This window comes from Chaetodon trifascialis, chromosome 21, assembly GCF_039877785.1.
Source record: "Chaetodon trifascialis isolate fChaTrf1 chromosome 21, fChaTrf1.hap1, whole genome shotgun sequence".
Lineage (NCBI taxonomy): Eukaryota > Metazoa > Chordata > Actinopteri > Chaetodontiformes > Chaetodontidae > Chaetodon > Chaetodon trifascialis.
The window spans coordinates 19,295,251-19,321,456 of NC_092076.1; the positions used below are offsets into that span (position 1 = coordinate 19,295,251).

At 44.7% G+C, this 26,206-nt stretch overlaps 1 protein-coding gene across 1 annotated transcript in view; it reads left to right on the forward strand.

Annotated features, from left to right (window-relative positions):
• LOC139349972 (ras-associating and dilute domain-containing protein-like) overlaps positions 1-22,176 on the forward strand; it is a gene marked incomplete at its 5' end in the record, with an annotated part of 39,027 nt that extends 16,851 nt beyond the window's left edge. The window contains 6 exons of the mRNA XM_070991058.1: positions 970-1,114; positions 1,264-1,448; positions 17,552-17,990; positions 18,076-18,284; positions 19,478-19,617; positions 19,723-22,176. Of these exons, the coding sequence (XP_070847159.1) occupies positions 970-1,114; positions 1,264-1,448; positions 17,552-17,990; positions 18,076-18,284; positions 19,478-19,617; positions 19,723-19,816 (1,212 nt within the window). The remainder of the gene's footprint in view (positions 1-969; positions 1,115-1,263; positions 1,449-17,551; positions 17,991-18,075; positions 18,285-19,477; positions 19,618-19,722) is intronic.
• Positions 22,177-26,206: the final 4,030 nt, after the last annotated feature.

Here is a 26,206-nt window from a genome sequence, read left to right on the forward strand (position 1 = left end):
GCAGTACTAGCATGTCACCACTGACTATTCAGTTGTGATTAAATTTCACAATTAAGCATTTAGTTGCTATGAGATCCAAATCCAGGTATGGTCATCAAATACAGATACAAGTGTTCAAAAGGTCACAACCATAGACAGCATATGAAACTCTTGCATTAATACAGTCTATGGTCACAATCTAAGAAATTGCCATAAATAATATATTTTATTACAAAAATAGTAGTAAATGATTGTTTGTTTTAAAAACTGTGGGAGTAGAGAATCTATTAATTTACAAAACAATTGTAAAAAATAATACAAGGATGTAAAGGTTCACGCTGGACCCAGACGTGTCCCATGTCACGGTATGTGCTGCTTTCAGCCCTGCAGACAGACAAAAAAAAAGAATACTTAGCAGTTGGGCAGTCACAAAGTGAATAAAGCCTGAAAATACTCTTTTTTATTTATCTGAATGTGGCTATTCCTTAACAACGGCATTATAATTTACTGCCAGATGGAATAGCATTTCTCTCACATAATAAAGTCCTACATACATTATTCATTCATGCATTTTGTACATTTCTTTTCAGTAAAAAAGTATTCTCTGTTTTTGTCTTTTTAATTAAAAATGTATTCATGACGGATTGTTAATAAGCAGAACAGTTATTCTTTGTGTGTTACTCATGTTGTGGGGACATAAATCTGTTTACACAATCACATTGTGGGGACTCGCCTAATGTAAATCATGAAATTTTAGGGTGAACACTTGGGTTAAGATTAGGGTAAGATTAGGTTTAGGTTAAGGTTAGGGTAAGGGTTCTGGTTATGCAAGTAGTGGTAATGATTATGGTTTGGGTAAGTCTTCAGGAAATTAATGTAAGTCTATGCAGTGTCCCCAGAAGTGATGAAAACGTGTGTGTGTGTGTGTGTGTGTGTGTGTGTGTGTGTGTGTGTGTGTGTGTGTGTGTGTGTGTGTGTGTGTGTGTGTAGACATCTTGGGAATCTTTGCGGTCTGACTACCCTGCCCTGAGTCCAGCCCAACTGAACCACCTACTGAGTCTTTACAGCCCAGCGTCTCCATGCAGACACAGTTGGACTCCATCTCTTCATGAGCAGGCTGCAGCACACAAAACTGGTGAGAGGTCTACTGACTGATTAACCGTTATTCCTTCCTTAATTCACAACACCAATTATGATTAGGGTCATTTGCAAGTTTCTACAGATTATACAAATTTGTCTTTAAATTATTGTAATTTTAATGCAGTTTGGCTCCTCTGCCTACAGCTGATATCCTGGAGAGTTTTGACACCCACCATCCTCTGGTGCTGCCAGATGGGGGTTACCAGTTCCAACTGGGAAAGGACTTAACAGATTTGGCCCTGGAGGTAGAGCTGGACAAGCTGAAAGAGTTCATTTCCACACTTTCAAACTCAGAGTCCAAAAGGGTCACAGTTACTGAGGAGCAAGAGGTACAAAATGCCATTCATGCCTTTTGATTTAAGCCATAGTGGTATCTGTAATGACAGGGATTTCCTATGACTAATGGTACCTTCCATCACTAAAGATGTCACAATATTTCATGTTGACATGTTCCTGGTCAGTTGAAGAAATGCTGTTGAGTGTTCCTAGCAGTCCCTCTTCTTAGTCAAATGTCAAGCAGACATTACATGGTGTCAGAAGTGGCACAGGTAACCATAATGGATTGACGTGTAAATCTCATCTTCCTGAGGAGTTTAAATTTGCCAATCTGGGTGAATGGCCAGTGGAAGCAAAGATTTTTGCACTTTAGGCTAGCCACCACGCTAAACAGACAGGATGGGAAAGTCCAGATCTGCTCCCTTGTTTATGACATGGCCAGTGAAGCTGAAAAGATATTCAGCTACTTTGAGTTTGATGAGAAGGAACACAAAAAAGACTACAATGCTGTTTTTAAGAAATTTAACTTCTAATTAATTCTAGGAGCACCTTTCATTGCTCCAGGGGCCAAGCTCAGATGTATAGGCTGGTTCATAGCTCATACTGTTTACAGAGGCAAAGAATGTGCATTTTTCATATATGTGATCAAATGAAACAGCAGCAGTTTGTTGTATGTGTGTGTACCTTCTAGACCTTGGTAAAGAGTAGGTGTAGAGTGAAAAATATGATTTTATTATGGAACATCTAGTTAGCATTATAGACAGAGTAATGGACAGGCTGAGATGTCTGTACAGGTAGCAAAAGGAATTCTAAGGCAGGAAGATCAAGGCCCCTGAGGCTTACTCATTGACCAGGGGCAGTCCTGCAGAGCTGTTGATGATTCAGAAAATTTGAAAAACCTTGCTCATCTTGTCTGAAAACTTAGACCCAAACTGCCCAGAGAGGGTAGAAATCAGGCAAGCAGATGCAGCCACCAAGCAGAGACAAGCTTACCATTACAACCGCAGGAATGAGATGAGGAATCCACTTTTGCTGAACCTTAGAGACAATGTTATTATGAAACTGAGCAATGAGAAACAATGGATAACACCGTGTTGTCCGAGGAGCCAGTTCCACCCCTAGATCTTATGTGGTGGACACAACTAAAGGGGGACAGGACAGTTGAAACTGACATCATGGGCTCTATTTTCGACTCCGCCGCCGGTGCGGCGCAGTAGTATTTTCGACCGGCGCAGGCAGGCGCACGGCGCACTTGGTATTTTGGTAAACCGAGGCGTACAGAGGTGCGCCAGGATGGGCGTTGCGGCGCAGTTGGGGGGAAGTGTCAGCATAAAGGAATTTTCGACCATTTCGGTCTGCGCTGGCGGTGTAAAAGTGCGCTGAAAGCTCGCCAGCTCAGACCTGGTCAACTCAAGTGGATTTTCGTAGACCGGCAGAGTCGTGCGCTCACGTCACCAACACCTCACAGTCAGGTTTCCACAGTGTCTGGCATTTCACTGCGATCAATAATTAGCAACAGCCGCAATTCAATGCAACTATCTGAATCAGCACATACAGTCAGACCTAAATTTAGATATTTTGATCCGTATCTCATCTGACCACATGGAAAGCGTGTTCGGCACGCGTAATGGTCACTCAACCTGACCGAATGTACACAGGTGAAACAGGGATATCTGGTGATCTGTGACTCAAATTGCCTGGTGACAAACGTATATGCCACTTTCCACGGGTCGGCACATGACTCGTTCATCCAGCGAATTCTACAGTCTTTCAGGGGGACACCCCTCTGGATGGGTGGCTGCTTGGTGATAACAGCTATCCACTGAAAACGTGGTTGATGACGCAATATATCACAGCATCAACAAGACAGCAGTGTGGTTTTAAGCGGCACCCCTCACTTTCTCTTAGAAAACCAGAGGCAACTAGCCTTGCCAGAGCTAGTGCCTTTAACAAGGAGAATGTGAAGTCTTTTTTTGACAATCTGGAGAAAGTGTTAAACAGACATTCCCTGGGGCCAGGAGATATCTGGAACATGGATGAAACTGGAGTGACAACGGTACAGAAACCAGACCGATTGGTAGCCAGGCGTGGCTTCAAGCAGGTGGGGTCACTGACATCTGGGGAAAGGGGTACCCTGGTGACCCTTGCCTGCGCAGTCTCAGCAATAGGGAACAGCATCCCCCCCATTTCATATTTCCTCGGGTGCACTTTCGTGATCATTTCATCAACAATGGGCCACCAGGCTGCAAAGGAGGAGCAAATCCCACAGGGTGGATGAAAGAACCACACTTCGTTGATTTCCTCAAGCATTTTGTGGAACATGCCAAGTGCTCAAAGGAGAAGCCCTGCTTACTCCTTCTGGATAACCACTGCTCACATCTTTCTACTGATGGGCTGAATTTTGCCAAAGAAAATGGCATCATCATGTTGTCCTTCCCACCCCACTGCTCACACAGGCTGCAGCCTTTAGACAGAAGTGTTTACAGGCCATTTAAAAAGCATGTAAACTCTGTCTCTGATTCCTGGATGAGGAACAACCCAGGGAAAACACTCAGCATCTATGACATCCCTGGGATTGTAGCAACTGCTTATCCCCTGGCTGCAACCCAACTTAATATTCCGGCCTCTTTTGGGCAACAGGGATTCAGTCTTATAACAGGGATGTGTTCTTGGAGACAGAATTTGCGCCATCTTACGTCTCAGATCGCCCCTACCAGGACCCAGCTCTACCAAGCCCAAGCACTAACCCAGCCATTCCAGGCTCCAAAACTGAACCATCTTCTCCAGGCCCCAGCACTGATCCATTCAGCACCAACCCAGCCATTCCAGGCCCCAGCACTGACCCATCTAGCACCAGCCAGGCATTCCAGGCCCCAGCACTGACCCATCGAGCAACAACCCAGCCATTCCAGGCCCCAGCACTGACCCATCGAGCAACAACCCAGCCATTCCAGGCCCCAGCACTGGCCCAGCTGCTCCAGGCCCACGAACCAACCAAGAAGCTATTACAGGCCCGAGTAACCCAGCCTCCTCCACAAACATTTTTTTTTTTTCAACAATATCTTTATTGAATTTTCAGAAAAACAAAGAGCTAACAGTGTGACACAGTAGTGACAGTATGTCAACATGTAGTGTAAATTCTTGTAGGACAGGGACAATCATTAAAGCAAAAGATATTAAAACAGTGGATTTAATTATTCCCCTATTGTACACATATGGTCACTATAACAATACAAACAGGATGAGACAAAAAAAAAAGAAAAACAAAAAAACAAAAAACAAACAGGTAAAGAAACAGAACAAGAACATGGCGGTTAATAGGATGTTTCAGTAAAGGTATAAGATCATGAGATCACACAAATATTATAGCCGTACAGTCTAGTGGCTAAAGGGTGAAGGACCAAAGATATGCAGAAGGTATATTCATTCTGTTCCAAGTTCATACAGTAGATGAGATAGATCATTGTTTTTAGTGTATTGGATAAATTGACCCCACACTTTTTGAAATATCTCCTGTTTGTCCTTAAGAATGTAAGAAATTTTTTCCAGAGGTAAGCAAGAAGATAATTCCCTAAACCACATGGCAATGCCTGGCTTACCTATATTTTTCCATGTTAAAGCTATTGTATGGGTTTCTCATTATCCCAAGCGTGTTAGGTGGTTAAAACTGTTTTTACTGGTCCGAGTTTGTGACGCCCCCTAGCGACGGCGGTCCACTGTTTATTGGTTCAGTTGGTGGTTAATATTACAACTTGTTGTGCCACGTTTTGACCGGTGAAGCCGAGCTGGTGAGTTCACATATATAAAAATGTTTGTGTGTAATGATTACGGAATGGATAATGTATCCGTGGCATTAATGTAGTGATTTTGTTTACATTTGTGTTTTCAGTTGATTACCTGCTTCTGTAGCCTATTACTGCTACCTACGGCACGTTCAATGTTTATACCACTTCATAGCATGTGTGGAGTTGCTGTTGAAGAAAATAAACACGTGGAAAAGGACGGAGATTGTCGGAGCTGAGTATGACACTGTTTCACCAATCAAGACGCACCCCGTGCGGTGGGGGTTATTAGACTAACCAAGTTGGTTTAATAAAACCGTACAGTAATCAACACTAAGCCAGCCCCGTGACGGAGAAGCGGAGGTCGGACAGTGTCAACAACAGCAAGCTACAGGAGGCTAGCGTGGAAACAGGACCCGGCGGAGATTCCCGGCCGATCGGCGGAGCTGCGGGCTTGGATCAAACCATTTGGGAAGGATATCGGGTGGCCTGTAACTGTGCGTAAGTGACTGTCATTGTGACTGTTTAGCGCGACGGCGTAGGATAAGCCGATCGCGGAAGTTTCCGGCGTCAGCGTGCTAGCCAGCCGCTAAGCTAACGGAAGTACATCGTCGCCATCTTGGCCCAGGTACGACGGCCGGAAGTACGTCATAAGATTGCCACAAAGAGGGGCCGAGAAAAGGGCGACATGGCGGATTGTGGAGAATTAAAGAAAAAGCGCTCCAATGCACAAGGGGTATTTAATAGGAGGGCAAACGCCATTGACTTTAACATAGACCTTTTAAGTGAACATGATCTCAGAACAGAACTGAGGGCACTTAAAGGCAGCTATGAAGAGATCTGTAATAGCAGTTTTGATTACATTGCTGCAATGGAAGAAGAAGATGAAAGTGGATTTGAAAAGGATATAGCTGATGTAAAGAAAAGACTGCATGATTGCCGAACAAAATACCAGGATGCTGAAATGAAGATAAAAGAGACATTGTGGTCCAGCTATGCATCAGGTCAATATGGCAGCCTGATAGCTGGCCTTAAGGATGCATTTGATCGGGCTGACGCACTCCAGCCAGGGCACATAACCAGTGAACAATATGATCTGGTGCACACAGCACTGCAGAGCAGAGTCGAAGCACTGGAGGAGTTTGTGCGGGACTGGGAGCGCTGTGTCCCAGGAAGGCAAATAAATATCATGCGGACTTTCCTCAGAGACTGCAAAGAGAAGAAAACAGGGACTATAGTTGTGCTGGCTAACTACATGCACCAAGGCTCAGGTTCAGCGCGTGGCGGCTTTGATGTCCTGGCAAGCGGTGAAGAGGAAAAGGGAGATGTTGACGGCAGAGACGACGGCGAAGGCGGTGCGTACAATGGAGTAACAACCATCGCTGATAGACCAAGTGGACCTTCAGTTGGGGGTGGGGTCAGTGGCGTGTCACACGATGATGGTGTGCAAAGTGTAGGCGCAGTCCCGGTCACTAATCCAACCACTACAGTGACTGTCAGAGCACCAGATGGTAATGTGGACTGTCCTGATGGGGCACAAGTCACGGGCGCCCCGTCGGGGTCTCCCCAAGTGGTACCGCCACGACACCCTCCACTGTGGTCCATGAGCCCAACCTTCGGCCCCGGCTTCTCCAGCACACCGCAGCAGCGAGGAACACACGCTGTGCAACCTGATAGTGTTGGAGCAGGACGGAGCATGTCTGCCATTTCACAGGGTTCAATCGGGCCCAGGATTGCGCTCGCACCACTAAGCCTGCCAAAGTTCTCTGGGGACAGAAGAAGCTACTGGCGATGGAAAGGTAACTGGGGGACCCTTCAGACGTTAGCTGAACCTACGGGCTCCCCTGAGTGTAGGCTCTTTCACCTGCTGGATAGCATCAGCGACACAGTGAAACGTGAACACAGGCTGTCTCATTGCAGGACCGCGGACGAGGTCTTCCGGGTTCTGGAGGACTGTTACGGGGACATGTCACAAATAGCAGATGACATTGTACTGGAGCTACAGGACCTACCAGCCGTGCAAAACAACCAACCAAGGGAGGCATTACAGTTAATCCAAGCGGTGGAAAGGGCGCTGTTGGACCTCATTGATCTAGGTTGTGAGGATGCCATAAAAAACCAGTTGGTGATCCGGTCACTGGAAAGTAAGCTGCCAGACAGTCTGAAAGAAAGGTGGCTGTTGTACCGGTGCGATGCAACCAGTAACGTCAACCCACGTAACCGGTTTGACAAACTCTGGCAGTTCCTGAGAGATCAGAAGACGGTTCTGGTGCAACTGGAGCAGTTACAGATCGCCAGACGACCGAACTCTGCTAGAGCCAGTGAAACGAGCTCCCGTGAGAAGGTGAAAGAAAGACTGGGGGACCGGAGGCAAGAGAGGCGTTCATTCACCAAGGCCACGGCAAGCGAGGCGAGGGGAGAATTATCGCGAGAGCCTTGTGGTATGTGTGGTGGAGAGGGGCATACAGGACGTTTGTACCGCTGTAAGACATTTAAGAAGTCCAGCCCCTCAGAGCGCAGAGCCCAAGTAAATAGGACCAAAGCCTGCCCCAAATGCTTGGATATCCATGGAAAAGATGGTCAATGCAGTAACAACTTTTTGTGTCGCAATGACGAATGTAAAAGAGGCGACGCCCCTCCAGATCACCACTTTTTTCTGTGCCTCAGATCACCAGCCAAAAAGGACACCACCAAGGGGGAGAAGAGGAGAGAACCCCGCGGGCCGACTGAAGAACAAGAGGCTGTGTTTGCAAGGATAGGTCTGACCCCGGAGCAGCTGGAGGCTGTTCGGAATGCCTGCACGAACAAAGTGTCTTCAACAATATGTGCTGGCAAAGATCTGGTGGGAGAGCGTGGTCCAAAGGAACACCCAGTCCTCATGATGTTGGTGGAGGTCACAACCAAGAGGGGGGACTGGGTTGGCGCACTAATCGATTTAGCCTCCGATACTAACTATATCACCCACCAAGCAGCAGAGAGGCTTGGGCTGATTGGGGAGCCAATCACACTGGTGGTGTATGGTGTGGGTGGTATGGAGATAAAAGAAGAAACAAAGAGATACTGTGTGAGCATAAAAGTAGCCACGAAAAAGGGAACATGGAGACTCCATGAGTTGCTCTGCTATGGGCTGAAGGAGATCGCCAGGGTGGACCATGCAGTAGACTCGAGGCGCCTGGAGGAGGTCTTCCAAGGTGCCGTCAAGCCAGGTGAGCTGACCCGCCCAGAGAAAGTCGAGTTACTCATCAGTACCCGGGAGGGTCGTCTTGCCCCCCAACGGATGATGAGGTGCGGCGACCTGGTGCTGTGGGACGGTCCGCTCGGAAAGACCGTCAGTGGTGTGCACCCTGACCTTTTTGAGGACATTGAGGTGACTGCACGCCGCTCTTCGACCCACTTAGCATGCTCCATGAGGGCAGAGTCCAGGAAGATCGAGGTTCTCCACAACTACTGCCTTGAGCTAAAGAGCAGCAAGGAAGTTGGAACCACGGCTGCATCCAATGCTGAGATCATCAAGTGGCTGCAGTGGGACAGCATTGGTGCCGCCTGCAACCCGTTGTGTGGCGGATGTCGTTGCGGGAAATGCGCCCCTGGGGGGAAGGAGATGTCACTCGCTGATGAGAGAGAGTTAGAGATCATCAGAAGAGGACTGACCTTCAAGTTGAGCGACCACCACAGCGACAAGCCCCACTGGGACGCCAGTTATCCCTGGAAGGAGAACCCTTCTACCCTGCCTAACAACCGCGAAGCTGTCAAGGTGGCATTCCTGAAATCGGAGGGGCGCCTTGAGAGGGATCCGAAATGGAAGGAAGCTTATGCGAGGCAGGTGCACGACATGGTAGCCAGGGGGGCCGCAGTCAAGCTTTCCAAGGCTGTGATGGACAATTGGAACGGAGCTGTGTGGTGGGTGAACCACCTGACAGCACCCAACCCGCACTCTGTCTCTACCCCGGTGAGACTGGTCTGGGACAGCAGCCGGGAATTCAAGGGCGTTAGTCTTAATGGCATCCTGTTGAAGGGCCCAGACGTCTTGAACCCCATCCGGGCGGTTCTGCTCCGTTTCCGTGAGGGGGAGCATGCGGCGATTGGCGACGTGTCCAAAATGTATAACTCGGTGTGGTTGGAGGATCAGGAAGTGCATGTCCATCGTTTCCTGTGGAGAGACTCACCAGCCGATGACATTGAGGACTACGCCGTGGTACGGGTGAACATGGGTGATAAACCAGCTGGCTGTATCGCTCAGGTGGCAATGTGAGAGACAGCCTACCTGCCACAGTTCACCGACAAAGTGGAAGAAAGACATGTCATTGTGGACAATGCCTATGTAGATGACATTCTGGTGTCCCACAATGACCCCCAAAGACTGACGGAGATCCTTGAGGGGGTTGAGGCCATCCTTGCCACCGGGGGGTTTCACCTCAAGCCATGGGTGCGATCTGGCCAAAGTGGGACTCAAGGTGGTATTCCCACCAAACCAGAGACCATTGTGTTGCCCAATCAGTTGCGGGACGAGGACAATAAGGCCCTTGGAGTGGGTTACCACGTGGGGGAGGACAAATTGTTCCTTATGGTGGCCGTCAATTTCTCCACTAGAAAGAAAAAGATGCGCACGGAACTCAACCTCACCGTGGAGGACATAGAGGAAAAGACGCCCGATCCTCTTACCCGGCGGATGTTACTGAGCCAGGTAGCTGGGCTTTATGACCCCCTTGGTCTGGCGACGCCCCTGAAACAAAAAGGCGTCATCCTCGTCAGAAGGGCCTTTCAAGAGGCTGGGACATTGACCAAAGATACATGGGACAAGCCACTGTCCAGTGAGCTGCGCGGGAAGGCGATTGAGCTCTTTAAAGAATATGCTCAGCTGAGTACCATCGCTTTCCCCAGGAGTGTTACCCCTACCGGCTGGCTGGGTAAACCCTGGGGGATAACGTTCTCCGATGGGAGCTGTGACTCTTATGGGGCGGTCCTCTACCTGCGCTGGGAGACTTCAGGAGGCGTTGTGACCCGGCTCGTGGAGTCAAAGGCTAAACTCACGCCGTTGGATCAGAAGGGTGATGCAGTTAAAGCGGAGATCTGCGGAGCCGTCTTTGCCACCCGTCTGAAGGGGTACATACAGAAGCATGGGCGGCTGGAAGTGGTGAGGTGGTACCACTTTGTCGATAGCCAAACTGTGCTAGGTGCCATCCAGCGGGAAAGTTATGGGTTCCAGACTTTCTTTGCTAATCGCATTGGTGAAATACAGAAGGCCGGACCTGTGACAGATTGGTGGTGGGTCCCCGGTCAGTACAATGTGGCTGACCTGGTCACGAGAGGGTGTTCCCCCAATCAACTTGATGATGACTCCCTGTGGCAGAGAGGTCCCGAGTTTCTGTCCAGAGTGGTGGGGGAGTGGCCGATGAAGTCTGCAGCGGAGGTAGCCTCTTGTTCCAGAGAGGTTGTGAGTAAACTCCAAAGAAAGGCTTTCACTGCCATCACCACAAGGGCCAAGGCTAAGAAATTGTCTGCACCAGATGATCCTAATGGTGTCAACGCTGTGGTCGGGGATGAAGCGACCACGTGGCCTCCTTCAGTCAGGTCCGTGCCAGGTGCTGCTACAGGGCCTTCTTCAGTAACTTCAGGTGTCTGCCGTACAAAGAGGTTTTGGGGGTTGGCTCTTGTAAGTCAGTTAGACCTTTTGAGGTTTGCAACGTTAACCAAACTCTGTGGGGCTGTAGGATACATCCGCAGAGCCGTGCACTTCTGGTTACTGTGCAGGGATCGAGCCAGTGAGCGAGAACAGTGGGAGGCAGTACTCACAGTCCAGGAGCGAGAGGCGGCTTTCCAGGACTTGTGTCTCGCTGCCCAGACAGGCGCGACTTTCCCCACTATGACACTTAATCGTCTGGTGGTAAACAAGGACAGTTCGACAGGCCTCCTGTTGTGCCACGGCCGGATTCAGTCCGTTGAGAAGGGGAGGCCAGGGGTCCCGCTGATCCCTTACAAGGAGCAGATCAGCACCCTTCTTGCTGAGGAAGCCCACCGTGCCAACCATGAAGGCATAGCCGGCACCCTTCTCCGGATGAGGAAGAGAGCCTGGGTGGTGCAAGGCCCGAGAGTTGCTCGCAGAGTCATTGACTCATGCGTGCATTGTCGGAAGAACAAAGCCAAGTTATGCTCTCAAGTAATGGGCGATCTTCCTTCTGTACGCACCGAACCAGCAGCCCCTTTCGAGTACACAACACTCGACTTGTTTGGTCCATACACAGTCAGGGACGCTGTGAGACGGCGTGCGAAGAAGAAGGTCTGGGGCGTGGTCTTTAGTTGCATGGTCTCAAGAGCGATCCATGCGGATTTGGTCGAAGACCTATCAACTGAAGGCTTTCTCAAAACGTATCAGCGGTTCACCGCCCTAAGAGGTCATCCCAGAAAACTCTGGTCTGATCAGGGTACCAACTTCGTGGGGGCCAGACCTGCACTAGAAGATCTCTACAGCTTCCTGGCAGGTATTGACAAGCAGGAGGTCCAAAGGAGAGCAGTTGTGGCTGGGACTGACTGGGTGTGGGAGTTCAGTCCTGCAGACTCACCACATCGTAATGGGGCTGCGGAGGCAGCGGTCCGCGTGTTGAAGAGGTCGTTGTCCAGTGTTGGTGAGGAAGGTGATTTGACCACCCTAGAGTTTCAAACCCTCCTCTACCTAGCTGCCAACCTTTCCAATGAGAGGCCGATCGGTGCCAAGGCTCAGGTCCAGGAGGAAACAGTGGACGTTGTGACACCGAACTCATTGCTGCTGGGTCGGGCGGGGCCAAGAGGTGACACCCAGGGTTTTGAATTCCCTACCTACCCTTTCAGTCGTCTACGAGCAGTCCAGGTGGAGGTGGACAAGTTTTGGAGACGCTGGAGCCAGTTGGCAGGGCCTCACCTGTATGTTCGGCAAAAGTGGCACACCCCAGCCCGGAATGTCTCCGTTGGAGACCTAGTGTGGGTTGCAGACCAGAACGCCCTCCGAGGTCAATTCAGGCTGGGTCGCGTTGAGGAGACGTGCCCAGATGGCAAAGGTGTTGTCCGAGACGTCAAGGTGAGGGTTTGCCATAGCCTCCCCATCAGCCTGTCCCAAGCCAGGAAGGACAAGGAGTCGTGTCCTTCCATTACTCTACGCAGAGACGTCAGGAGACTGGTGGTGTTGCTACCGGTAGAGGAACAGTAGGGGACTCCACGGGCTCCCTTAAGTACCCGAAACTGTGGACACTTGGATATAGAACTCTGACCAAAATTGTGTCATTGAAAATGTTGTTTATGTAGTTTGTAACTTGAAAAGTTGTATTTTGTATATTACTGTTGTATTAACAGGTATTGTGGCCTGCTTTGTCAAAGACAAGTAGCCCAAGTGGGAGGTGTATGGGTTTCTCATTATCCCAAGCGTGTTAGGTGGTTAAAACTGTTTTTACTGGTCCGAGTTTGTGACGCCCCCTAGCGACGGCGGTCCACTGTTTATTGGTTCAGTTGGTGGTTAATATTATAACTTGTTGTGCCACGTTTTGACCGGTGAAGCCGAGCTGGTGAGTTCACATATATAAAAATGTTTGTGTGTAATGATTACGGAATGGATAATGTATCCGTGGCATTAATGTAGTGATTTTGTTTACATTTGTGTTTTCAGTTGATTACCTGCTTCTGTAGCCTATTACTGCTACCTACGGCACGTTCAATGTTTATACCACTTCATAGCATGTGTGGAGTTGCTGTTGAAGAAAATAAACACGTGGAAAAGGACGGAGATTGTCGGAGCTGAGTATGACACTGTTTCACCAATCAAGACGCACCCCGTGCGGTGGGGGTTATTAGACTAACCAAGTTGGTTTAATAAAACCGTACAGCTATTATCCTCTTTGCTTGTAGTAAACATATGTTTAAAAAAATTTTTTCATGACGTTTTATATTATGAGCATCTGGGTATAGGCCAAGTAGGAAAAGTTTGGGGTCTAGCTGTAATCTGATCGAAAGGATCTCCTGCACAGTTAACCTAACCTCCTCCCAAAACTCACCCACTCTTGGACACTGCCATATACAGTGAAAAAAAGTGCCCTTATTTACACCACACCTATTGCAAGTATCTGGGATATTCACATTAAATTTGTTTAGTTTTTCTGGAGTGATATACACCCTCATTAGCCAGTTATATTGTAGGAGTTTTAAGCGAGTGTTGCCCGTCCTTGTCTGGGCTGCTTTGCATGCCCTGCGCCATTGTTCCAATGTTAATTCCTCCTGTATGTCCGATTTCCATGCATTAAATTTTGAGTCAGAAGACTCAGGTGAGAAGGTTTTCAGTAAATCATAAATTCAGAAATGATGCCCTTTCCCAAAGGGTTTTTTATAAGAGTTTTCTCCAATAGGGTCAAGGGCGGGCAGGACATGTAATGATTTTGGTTTGCTCTGATAAAACTCCTTAGTTGAAGGTACTTGAAAAAGTGTTTGCGAGGGATGTTATATTTTCTGATCAGCTCCTCGAATGTTAAAATATTTCCATTGTCACCATAAATGTCTTTTATTTGTTTCACCCCTCTATCTGCCCACAGTTTAAAACCTGCGTCTGCTTTTCCTGGGCTGAAAAAGTTATTGCCCCAGATTGGACTGAAGCAGGAGAGTGGAGGGGAATCTCTTAGATAGTTCCTGACTTCTCGCCAGACTCCTATCATGTTTTGGACAAAAGGATTAGAAGAAAACTTTTTGAGTTTTTTAGGTTCATCTGAGTATAAGAAGGACGGAAATGGGAGCTTTATAGAGTGTGACTCAGTATCCCTCCATAGCAAGGGTCTATCTGTGGTAAAGTAAAACATAAGCGTCCTTAGCTTGACTGCCCAGTAGTACCATAACATATTAGGGCATTGTAACCCTCCTCTGTCGTAGGGTAAGTATAGAAGAGATAAACGAAGTCTGGGGCGCTTTTTGTTCCATAAGAAGTTATTGAATAGTTTTTTCATTCTGGGGAAAAAGTCTGATGGAGGTGGCAGGGGGATATTTTGAAATATATATAGGAGTTTGGGGAGAATGTTCATTTTAAGTATACTGATTCTACCAATGAGAGAGATAGGGAGGACAGACCATCTTTCAACTGCTTTAGAAATAGATGTAATCACTGGGCTGTAGTTAACATTCACTATATTTTCTAATTCAGGGGTGATTTGGATACCCAAGTAAGTGAAAGAATCCACTGTTCTAAAATGGCGAGCAGGGATGGGTGGATTAGTTCTTTCCACCGAGTTGAGAAGCATTATGGAGGATTTTGAGTTATTAATTTTATAGCCCGAAATTTTGCCAAATGTCTTAATTAAGTCTAGAAGGGACGGGATAGATCTATCCAATTTTCTAAGAAAAAGAATAATATCGTCAGCATAAAGGGCTATACGATGGTCAATTTCTCCCGTCCTTATACCTGTTATCAAGTTACGCTCTCTCACAGCAATGGCAAATGGTTCAACTGCAATTATAAATAGTAAGGGGGACAGGGGGCAACCTTGTCTACAGCCTCTTTTGATCTTTATCGGTTTTGAAATGTTGTTGTTAGTAATAATTTCTGCATAGGGAACATTATACAAAAGTTTAACCCACTTATAAAAGCCCTCCCCCAGGCCAAAGCGTCTGATAGTTTCAAATAGATAAGTCCACTCCACCCTGTCAAAAGCCTTCTCAGCATCTAGTGCCAAGAAGGCTGTGTCTGATGCCCCTCTCTGATCATGCAAAATGTTCAAGACTCTTCTCACGTTATGAAAACCCTGCCGGCCAATCATAAAACCATTTTGATCCTCCATTATTAGACCTGGTAATATAGATTCCAATCTTTTAGCCAAAACTTTACAGAGTATCTTGAGGTCTGAATTCAAAAGACTAATTGGCCTCATATTTTCACATTTATCATTAGGTTTGCCGGGCTTCGGGAGCAGGGTTATCAGGGCACCCCTCAGGGAGGGGGGGAGTATCCCCTTTTGAAGAGATTCTGAAAACATTTCAAGGAGGGGTGTTCTAAGTTTTGATTCAAATTTTTTATAGATTTCGATGGGTAGACCATCAGGACCTGCTGCCTTTCCAGAATTCATACATCTTATTGCTAACGAGATCTCATCCAATGTCAAGTTTGCTCCTAATGATGATCTTTCACATTCCTCTATTTGTGGGAAATTAAGTTTGTTTAAGAATGAAAATGAGTTATGGTCTATTAGCCCACCGTTTACTTCAGAACTGTAGAGTTTCTCATAAAAGTCTCTGAATTTATCATTTATGGCAACAGGGTCTGTGATAGGTTCCCCCTTATCATTTTTAAGAATGGTGATAGACCTTTCAATTTGATATTGTTTTATGCGCCAAGCTAGGATTTTCCCCGGTTTTTCCCCTTGGTCAAAGATGCATTGTTTAAGTTTCAATAGGTTAGCAGCAGCTTTGGATGCTGAAGTTTCATTATATTGTGCTCTCAAAAGCAACAGGTCCTGATGAATCTTAGGACATGGGTTGTTGAAATAAATGTCTTCCATCGTTTTAATTTTTGCCTCTAATAATAAAATTTTTTGTTTGGCTTTTCTAGATTTAGAACTTGTGAAATTGATTATCTGACCTCTAAGAAAGGCCTTGAACGCCTCCCATCTCGTGCTTGCAGATGTTTCATATGTATTAATCGAGAAGTATTCATCTATTTGTTTTCCAAGGAAGCTTATTAAATCTGAGTCCTGAAGCCATTTTTGCTGAAATTTCCATTTGGGGGGGTCACGTTGCTGTCCTGAGTCTACATAAACCAGATTGTTTGTGGCCTCCACAAACATATTTACTCCAGAGGATATTAGGCCTTACCCAAAAGCTGGTCCAAGAAAAAAAGTTACCCAGCAGAAAAAGAAGAGAAAAACTTCTATTCTCACTGACACACCTGTGAAGGAGGCACTTGAAGCTGAAAGGCAGGCACAAGGGAAGAAAAGACTGTTCAAAAAGAAAGGCAAGGCAACCAAATCTAAAATGCCAAAGAAGCAAAGCACACGGAAGAAACAGAGGGCAGATACAAAAAGAAAAACTCTAGATGACTCCTCATCGGAAGAAGATGAGTCCCTGTGCCTGGTCTGCATAGAGCCATTTGGAAACAGCCGCCCAGGAGAAACATGGGTGCAGTGCATGATATGCAAAGGATGGGCACATGAAGAATGCACCCCTGGCAATTCAGTCTACATATGCCAAAACTGCAACTCAGATGAGGAGTCTGACTAGTGAGCTCAGGTTTTGTTTGAGGTTTTCTTTTGTCCCAGGACCAGTTTAAGTGACAGTTTCATAATGCATGTTTCATAATATTTCATTTTATTTCATGTTATTTCATAAGATGCATGTGCTCCTGGCAATTCAGTCTACATAAGCTACGCCAAAACTGCAACTCAGATGAGGAGTCTGACTAGTGAGATTTTCTTTTGTTCCAGGAGCAGTTTAAGTGTCAGTTTCGTAATGCATGTTGCATAATATTCCATGTTATTTCATGTTTCATGTTATTTCATTAATAACAGACTAATAAAAGTGAATTATTGTCATTTATTCACTTTCAATTAAAAAAATAACAACAACAATAATTTTGTCCTTATTTTATTGGTTGCAAAATCCAGTGTGACATCTTACCCCACGTAGTGTGACAACTTACCTGTTGGTGGGGCAACTTGTCACATTGTGACAATCTCCATTAGATTGCTTATAACTCTGCACTGACACAAGATATGAAAATGACATGAATACAAAATATATACCTGAGACTTTGGTCTTTCATCTGGTACATATTTTTTTATATATGATGTTTTGATTCCAAGATATATATATATGAGCCCTGCAATCGGCTGGCGACCGGTTCAGGGTGTACCCCGCCCCTCGCCCATTGTAGCTGGGATAGGCTCCAGCCCCCCCGCAACCCCGAAAGGGATAGGCGGTATAGATAATGGATGGATGGATGGATGGATATATATATGAGTGTAAAAAGTGTGACAATATGTCTGCGAACCTGACTTTGCGCCGTGCTTGCGCTGCGCGGCGGCGGAGTCAAAAATAGAGCCCCGACACACACATCTACATTTTTGGAGCAGGTTACTGTAGAGGTGTCAAAGGATTCTAGGACTGAAACAAGCAATAATCAACAGAGACACCGTCACTGGAGCACATGCACTCTGACAATTACTGTCAATCGCTTAGGTCAGGTGTGTCAACCAGCACCTTGGCTGGACTTCTGAGGACATTCTTCCAGATCAGAAAGGACAAAGACAGAAAAGGGAAGAAGGGGAAGAGAAACTATGATGAGTAATATTGGCAATGCTCCCCTTTAAAGTAGGTCAATTTTCAATTGTGGTTTGGATTGATTGATCCTAATTGTCCTAATGCTATTTGTCATTTAGTGTGTTACCATTCCCTTGGATGCTGAACTGAGGAAGAGCAATATCCTTCCAAAAGCCAGTCTGGAAACCTTGGATACATCCCCTGTAGAGATGGTCTTATCTCAAGCCACTGTCCATGACTGCCTGTCCACTTCTACCAACTCTGGTGTCTCACCTCCATCACCACCTTCACCTTCCTCCAACCAGTACATGGATGAATTCAACTCCTGTGGTGCCCTTCTTTTGTCCCAGAAGCTCAGAAATCTACAGTTGCAGACCAGAGAGACTGAGACCAGTGCGATGAGGAGGTCAGCTCTGGACCCGTCCTGTCTCCTCACCCCACCCAACACTCCTCATACCATAGATCCTGTTGATTTGTTGAAGGCATACCAGGGTAATTTGGTGAAGGGTGACGGTGAGACACTTGCCTGGTCGTCTGGTGGAGATGCACATGATGAAGGTGTAGTATAGATATACAGTACCATTCATGGAGTTCTTTGTCTGCAGTAGAAGAAAACTGAACATGCCCTTTATGTTATCCTTAGGTGGATTAGTGTTTGAATGCCTGGCAGCACTGAAAGTAGACATGAAATCCGATTGCCCCAGTATGAAAAGATTTGTTGAACTGAAAGAAGAGGAGGAGTTGGAGGAGGAAGAGGCAGATGACCATTATGATGACAATAATGATGAGCTTTTTAGCTTGGAGCTGGAGCGAGGTGAAAGAGGACTTGGTCTTGCTCTGGTTGATACAAGGGTAAGTAAAAGAGATGCAGACCTCATAAAACATAGTAAAAGTTGCAACAGACTTGAAACTTACAAGCAGAGAGGGCAAAAAATATTGCTTTTCAGCCCAGTTTTAAGTTATTCTTTAAACTTCTGTATGTTTCTGTATGTTGTTGTTCAGTGAGCAGAAGTCATGATGTCATATTTGGGCAAGCTTCTGTAACTCAGTGCAGTCTCTCATTAAGCGTGTTCCTGGGGTTTGCTTTCCATATTTTAGCCATCCACTACACACCTTTTAGAAGTTCAAACAAGTTTAAAAAGTTCAACAACTTTTGTAGAATAAAAAAAACTACTGTTCCCATGAAACACTTTTATCTGTAATTTCTACTGTCTTAACACTTTTACAGCGTTCAGTCTTCTCTGTTCTGCTACACACCTCAACTTGCTCATGGACTTGTCTCTTTTGCCAAGTTTTGTTATTTAGCCAAGGACAGTGTATGGCTTATAGGAAATGGTGTTCATTAAAGGTACCAAAAACCCAGAAATATTGAATAACAATATATGTGTATTCTTTTAAGAAGATTACATATAAGGTGAACACTACCACATACTACACACCACTTCAAATGCCCCACATTCCACGAACAGTGTGATTTGCAGACACAAAACACCATAAACAAACTAATGCATTTTGTTTTGCAAATAACAAACATACCAATCAATCAATCAATCAATCAATCAATCAATCAATCAATCAATCAATCAATCAATCAATCAATCAAATACAGATTTCTAATACATCATGCTTCAGAAACAAATACAGCATGTTTTGCTAGAACAAAAAAAAAAAAAAAAATCCTGCAAAGATGAAAAAAAATATGATGCAACTTTTGGCACAGTCTTTCTGTTGTGATTGTCCATGGGACTTCCTCACAAATGTCTAGAGTAATTTGCTCTCCCCAACTGCAGGTGTACTATGAGTCAGTTTAAAATGTTAAATGTGTTAATGGTAGTAACTGGGGATGGTAAGAGTTCACAGGAAGACAAAAAAATATTTCTTGTGTATTCTCTGGACGAAATTATGTGAATTCTTCTTTCACTCCACCAATCTGTTTTTACAATGCTGATGAATACTAGGATTATTTTAGGTTTGATTGAGTTTTACTTCCGATTACAAAATGTTGCATGTCACTGAGTCAGTGACATTTTGACCTCATCCTCCAGGACACTTCTTTGAGGGTGAAAGGCGTCTTCATCCGTGCAGTGGTCCCAGACTCTCCTGCAGCCCGGTGTGAGAAGCTGGCGCCAGGAGACAGGATCCTAGCTGTTAATGGAGTGAGTCTGCTTGGACTGGACTATCAGAGGTAAGAATAAGTTAAGTCCAAATCTGAGCAATCTCATGTTTAAAAAAATCTTTTTTTTTTCCTTTTTTTTTTTTTACATCTCTTCCACCTCTTTGTCTCTGTTAGTGGGAAGGAGCTGATCCAATCATCAGGTGATAGACTGAGGTTACTGGTGGCCAGATCTGACTGGATGGCTAAGGCTATACAGACTGAATGCTGACAGCATCTCTCACTGCATTTTTAACTGGAGGTGACTTTTGGAGGATTATAAGAACATGTTGAACAATTTCAAAACATGGACCTTAATATATAGATATGGAGTTGAAGAAGACAAAAATGCACTATAACATGATGTCTTGGCTGAACTGAGATACAGGTTTAGCTAATTTTGCAGCTTTTAATTTACATTGTAATAGCTTGATAGTAATTATTGATGTCTGTATTTGATGCTGTGTTCCAGTGAACACAATTTGAATTTTGATTTCAGACTTAGAGTTTTCCATAAACATTCTAAATTTATTTGGTGTGGTGTGGTCAGGGTTGGGTTCACACATCACTGCTGTCACTTGTTTTCTGCACACTGCTTTCAAAGCCTTTGTCCAGCTTCCATGTTAAGCAGTATTGAAACTCTACAGCCAGTGGCAGAAGAATACTTGTCCAACGATGACTGCTTTCCAGTCCCAAAGCCTTCCATACAGTCACCCTAAACAACACAACGCACAGGACCACAAGACAGAGACCATTTACACAGGACAATGTGGAACATTTTCAAGAAACCTCGGCATGTGAGGGCCTCAGCCAAGGTGTTGCTATTACCTGTATGTCAACAGGCCAGCAGAGACTGGTGCATTCGAGTGCTTGCTTAACAAAGGTCAGCTTCTACTTTTACAAATGCAGCCTTTCCAGTGTTGAACACTAGAGTTGAGCTGGATACTCGTTTCAGACAAGTATCTGGTACGGATAAAGCATTTTTAATGAGTACGAGCATGATACGAGTGAAACTCGGCAATACACAGACAGTGACTTCAGTACTCCTTAGGTTTTCTTCAGCTCACCTCTATTTCAGTTTGTATATTTAAAGTTACTTGGTGAAAACGGCTCGTGTCATGTTGGTCACTGCCTCCACTCTGGTCGAGTTTTTTTTTTTTGTTTTACTGTCTGCTTGCTCTTAGTTTGGCTGGTGATATAAAGTCAGTTGGAAAACTTTAAACCACGCCTACTTTCGGTTTAGGTCCCGCCCACTCCGAGTACAGATACGGATACAGATAATTTAGATGGTTGAACAGATACAGATACAGGTACAGATAGTGGTGTACTCGCTCATCCCCAACCAACACGGTAAAAGGTTTATTGAACATGCTTATGTTTTTTGGTAAAACTGGAAATGGAACTGGAGGTATCTGTTTGCCACTTAATTCAATTCAGTTCAATTCAAATTCATTTATATAGTACCAAATCACGACAGAAGTTGTCTCAGGACACTTTCCATATAGAGCTGGTACAGATGATACACTTTATCTACAGAGACCCAACAATTCCCTCATAAGCAAGCACTTGGCGACAGTGGCGAGGACAACTTCTTTAACAGGCAGAAACCTCAGGCAGAACCAGGCTCTGGGTGGGTGGCTATCTACCTTGACCACTTGGGTTAGAGAGAGAGAGAGAGAGAGAGAGAGAGAGAGAGAGAGAGAGAGAAGGCACGAGAGGGAGGGGCCAGGGGTGGACAGAAATGCCTTTAATCTTTTAACGTTTATATTTATGTATGGTAGTTATGTATGTGTCATATACAGCACATATATGTATTAGTAACAGATAGTATACGTACGTAAAACAGCAATATGGATCTAATAATGATGGAGGTATGACTAACAGTTGTAGCATTTGCAATGGATGTCAGGAAGGGCCAAGGCAGGAGACATAGCTATAATCCCCAATCCAGGTTCAACCACTATCTATAGGAACCTGCAAGATGAGAACACACAAAGCTCTGGGGACGAAGCTAAGTTAGTTACATGCGTTGGTAGGACATGAAAGGGAGAGGGAGGGAGAGAAGAACAGAGGAGCTCGGTGTATCATTGGAAGTCCCCCAACACAACAAGCATTGTTACCTCCTGCTAGAATTAACAACGCTCATGCACTTTGTTTTATGGCACCCAATATGTTTGATGACATGACCCCCCTTTCTGTACCTCTAGTTTACCCTGCTATTCTTACCCTTACTTGAAACAATCTCACTCCTCATGCATAAAGCTGACCAGCCCATCTGACAAAGGCATTAGGTACTAACCAATCAGAGGCAGAGTCGGGGGGGTCATGACTTCACCATCAAAGAGAAAAAGAATTGAAAAAACAGTCACAAATTTGAAACTACACATCAAGGTGTAGCATCTGACCACTCTTGGAAAATACCTGCAATTTAAGTATGATCACAAGTAATCATTGACAAAAGGTAAGCAAGGTTTCTCCGTTCAATTAAAATTCACAGCATTCTGTAAAAGACTGGTTACCTTTGTTTCCCAACTAGTAGAAACTGTAACAACCACATTCTTGGATATCTGCAGCTTTTGCAGCTCATTTGCCAAAAAAAAAAAAAAAAAAAACTTGCACAAGCATCTCAATTGCACAACTCAATAATCAAAATTAATTGAAGAAAGAGAAATCTCACCCCATTCTTACACAAGTGCAACACTACCATTTGTTATTTGTTTGTAAAATAACAAGCACCAATTAAGGTGTAATAACATTGCCATTCTTGAATTTAGTGTTTTTTATTGATCATCTCGATAAGAAGATTTGATTTGTAATGGCTGCTACATGTTGTTGTTTCATGCACGTCTGATAAATGAACCATAAAAATATATTGTCATGTTTTTTCATTAACCGGATGGCTTCTTTACATGATCTCTTATTTTCCAGGTTGGCCCATAGTTACAGCAAGTGAGTCTACCAATTGATTTTTTCTTTTAGGCTAGGGTTCAGATTTTATTATTATTTTTTTCACTTTTATTAATTAGTCATAGGCTTCTAAAAGCAGTTTTTATACTTAGCTCATGTCTGTTGTGTTTAAGCAATAAAAAACATTTTAATCCTCTACTGGTCATTTCCATCCAGTCACACTGAAGCAGTGAATTGATTTGATGGCAGAAAAGAGTACTGGCAACTTGCGAGAAGTGCCAGTGCAGCAAAGGCTAACAACTATGTCATTTTATTGAGGGACTATATAGAATTGCTTTTCCAGAACTACATTAAAATATACATAGGTTGTCTTGTGGTATTCATTTATTCCAGGAACTGCTTCCTTATTGTACTTGTTGCTGAGCATTCAATAAACTGTCAAACATTCTGCACAGCAGCAGACTGTTGGGATGGCACATTAACTTAACTGTCACAAGAGCACATTTATTATTTCAAAGGATGACAAAAAGGTGAACACCTCTGACTCAGAGACCAGAATCGACACGAGGAAATCTGATCATCTAAGGTTGAAGTTCTGTGAGAAAGTTGCTAAGTCTACTAATGTTAGAGATGATAGTAAAGAAAATCATTGCTTTCAATGGCTAGACTCTGAAGCATCTTAAACTGCGATCAACTGCATCTTCTTTACAGGCCTGGCCAGGGAGCCTTGAAGTACACACAGAGATTGGTTTCCCGATGTCTCTCCTTTTCTTTGGGGGTCAACCTGGTGCGTCCGACTTGCGTGGGCTCTTGCCCCTTCTGTTTGGGTGTGGTCAGGCTGAAGTTGGGTGGAGCTGTATATAAAATAAAATAAATATAAAAATTCTATGTACCAATAACAGATAACAACAATAATAACGGGGTAAATAGGGAGTGAGGAAGTTGTCAGCCAACTTGTACGCATGCACACAGTCCTGAGAAGTCAGATTTATTTATATAGCACATTTCATACAATGCAAGCTCAATTTGCTTGACACACACACCCATGCGCACATAATACAAGAGAGAGATAGACAGATAAATGGAGGCAGTGGCTCAGCCACAGGCCTGAAAGAAAAGCTTCCTTTAAGCACGGCTGTGGTACATATTATGTCATCAGACAGTTTGTCCCAGAGTGGGCCCTTAGCAACTGAATTGCACTTCTATATGGTAGAACCAAGTGGCAGCATATACAAACTGAACAGTAAGGGGCATAGAACTGAGCCTTGTGGGACCTCACAGCAGCTGTTAAAATTTCAATACCCACCCCAGCCACAGCCTGTTCATCCTGCTGCTGTCTGGCAAGCTGTGCAGAAGTATCTGCTGCCATACTACAAGACTACAGAACAGCTTGTTTCCTCAGACTGAGGGCTCTATTTTCAATTCCACCACCGGTGCGGCACAGGCACGGCGCAAAGTCAGGTCCACTGCGCCGATGGGGCGTGGCGGCGCAGACTTTGGTATTTTTGTGCACTGCACCGCCAGCACATCTCCTCCCCCTCCTGACAAGCTATTTTCATTTTAGCCAGGTCCAGCTCATGTTTGTGCTTCTGGAGTTTGGCAGTGGGGGCCATTTGGGCAGCACCTGAAAGAAATAACAATTCAAACTTAATACTAATTATGGATACAGGGGCAATCTAAGACACAGATAAAAACCACAACATCAACCAATTACATAAAGTTAAAAAGGAATGAAAGGCCTGTACTATTAAAATAATCATAACTCACTGAATTCTAATTTTCATGTGGTAATCTTTGTTAGTTATCAGACATGTGGTCTGATAACCACATGTCTGATAACTAATCCTCTGAACGCTGGAGACAACCTGCTGAATGACCACAGGTACATCCTGTACCTGTGGTCATGGTACAGGATACTTAATTACACTGGTTTCCATATTTGATTCAAATCAATGTACTGTTGATTAAAATGTAAACCATTACTACCATGTGTGTTAAAAAAAAAAAACAATCATCAGACAATGCACATCTAACAAGAGAAGCCACATTATTTTCACGATGTAACCTGCCTGTATGTTGGCATAGCTGGAGACAAAATAAATTAGCAAGTTACCAGTTACATAAACTAGAGTAGGCTGTTTTTTTTTTTTTAAACAGAGTTTACCAAGTGCCCCTTTTAGCAACATGTCAGGTGTTTGTAACGAAGAAAAGTGTAGCAAACAGGTTGCTTACATGAGTCTTACTTTTTGAGTTGGACAGGCACTTCACCCCTCAAGACTGCTGCCGCACTTCTGTCGAGCAGCAACATTAACCCTCCAGGACCCTTAGAATAATTGTCACACCTGGAACCCTAAGCGCAAAAAATGCGCTTTTCATAAAGTAGCTATAAAATATATTAGGGCTGGGCGGTATACCGGTTCACACCGAATACCGGTGTATATTTTCCTTATGATATGAATTTTTAATATACTGCCACACTGGTGTATGTGATTACACAACGTCCGGAACGCTGCGGGACCGTTTTCAATGTTGCGCTTCTCAACAGGCATGGTGCGGGGGCGTGGTGAGGGTAAACTGTAGTGCTCTGGTGTTACAGTGAAGATGGATGGGACAGACATTGAATGTGCGAAATCGAAGCTGCAGAACTAGTAGAACATGATGACACACAAGAACTTGTGCTAAAAAGAGGTGCCGTGTCTGTTGCTTTTTTTTTTTGTCAGGCGAAAGTCGTCGTCGGATCGGCAACATGAGCAATTTGCTCAGTTCAGACGGTCAATGCTCACTCTAGGAAGCACCAATCCTAATGTGTAGCATATCAGAATGATGGGGAGAATCTCAGTTAAAAGCCTTTACCAAGCATTGCCACCCAAACGAAACATAATTCATACAGAAATAAATTATATGCAGATGTAACAAAAAGACGAAAATAGCGTATGTCCACTCTAGAGCGTCTGCTGATTTCGCCACTTCATGCAAACCACACAAACCTGGTATCATATGAAAGCAGAGAGTTTGCTGTTCACGAAGATGTCTGCCTCCTCACTGTGCGATGGAAACTCAGTGAGCTAGCAGCCAAAGAGTAGCAGAAAAAACTTTGCTAAATCATACAGTATGCCTTACCTTTGCGGTTTTGTGGTCAAAAGTTATATTCCAGCTCGAAAAAACACTGCTAATGTCTCCTCCTATGACTCTGTGTTAGTTTGAGATCAATCATGAAGGTCCTGGTTGTTTACATAAAGAGGAGGGGGTGTTTAGAGTGGAGGGAGCGTGCGGTAACCTATCTCTGGGCTTACTTCCTTCTGGATCATCATTGGTGTTACTATGGTGAATTTGGGTGCTGCACCTCGAATCTCTTGACTCTGACTGGTCAATAGAGGTGTCGATCATCAAAATTGACCAATTGGTTGCTGAGCTATCCAACTGCGCAGTGAGTTTCACCGCTCCCTCTCGTCTACTCATGAATGAGCAGAGCGCTAACAGGCTAAGTGCAAAAAATGCACTTATCATAAAGTAGCTATAAAATATATTATACATTTATATTATATTGTACTTTCATTGATCTATTTTCTTTCACCTACATCTGATCTAATTATTGATATCAAATATTCATGATGTTTTTTAAGATTTTAACCCTTTGCCATTCAGTCAAAATAACATCATATGGTGGAAAGTAGTAAAAACTATTAATTTCAAGGCAAAAGCCCAGACTGACACC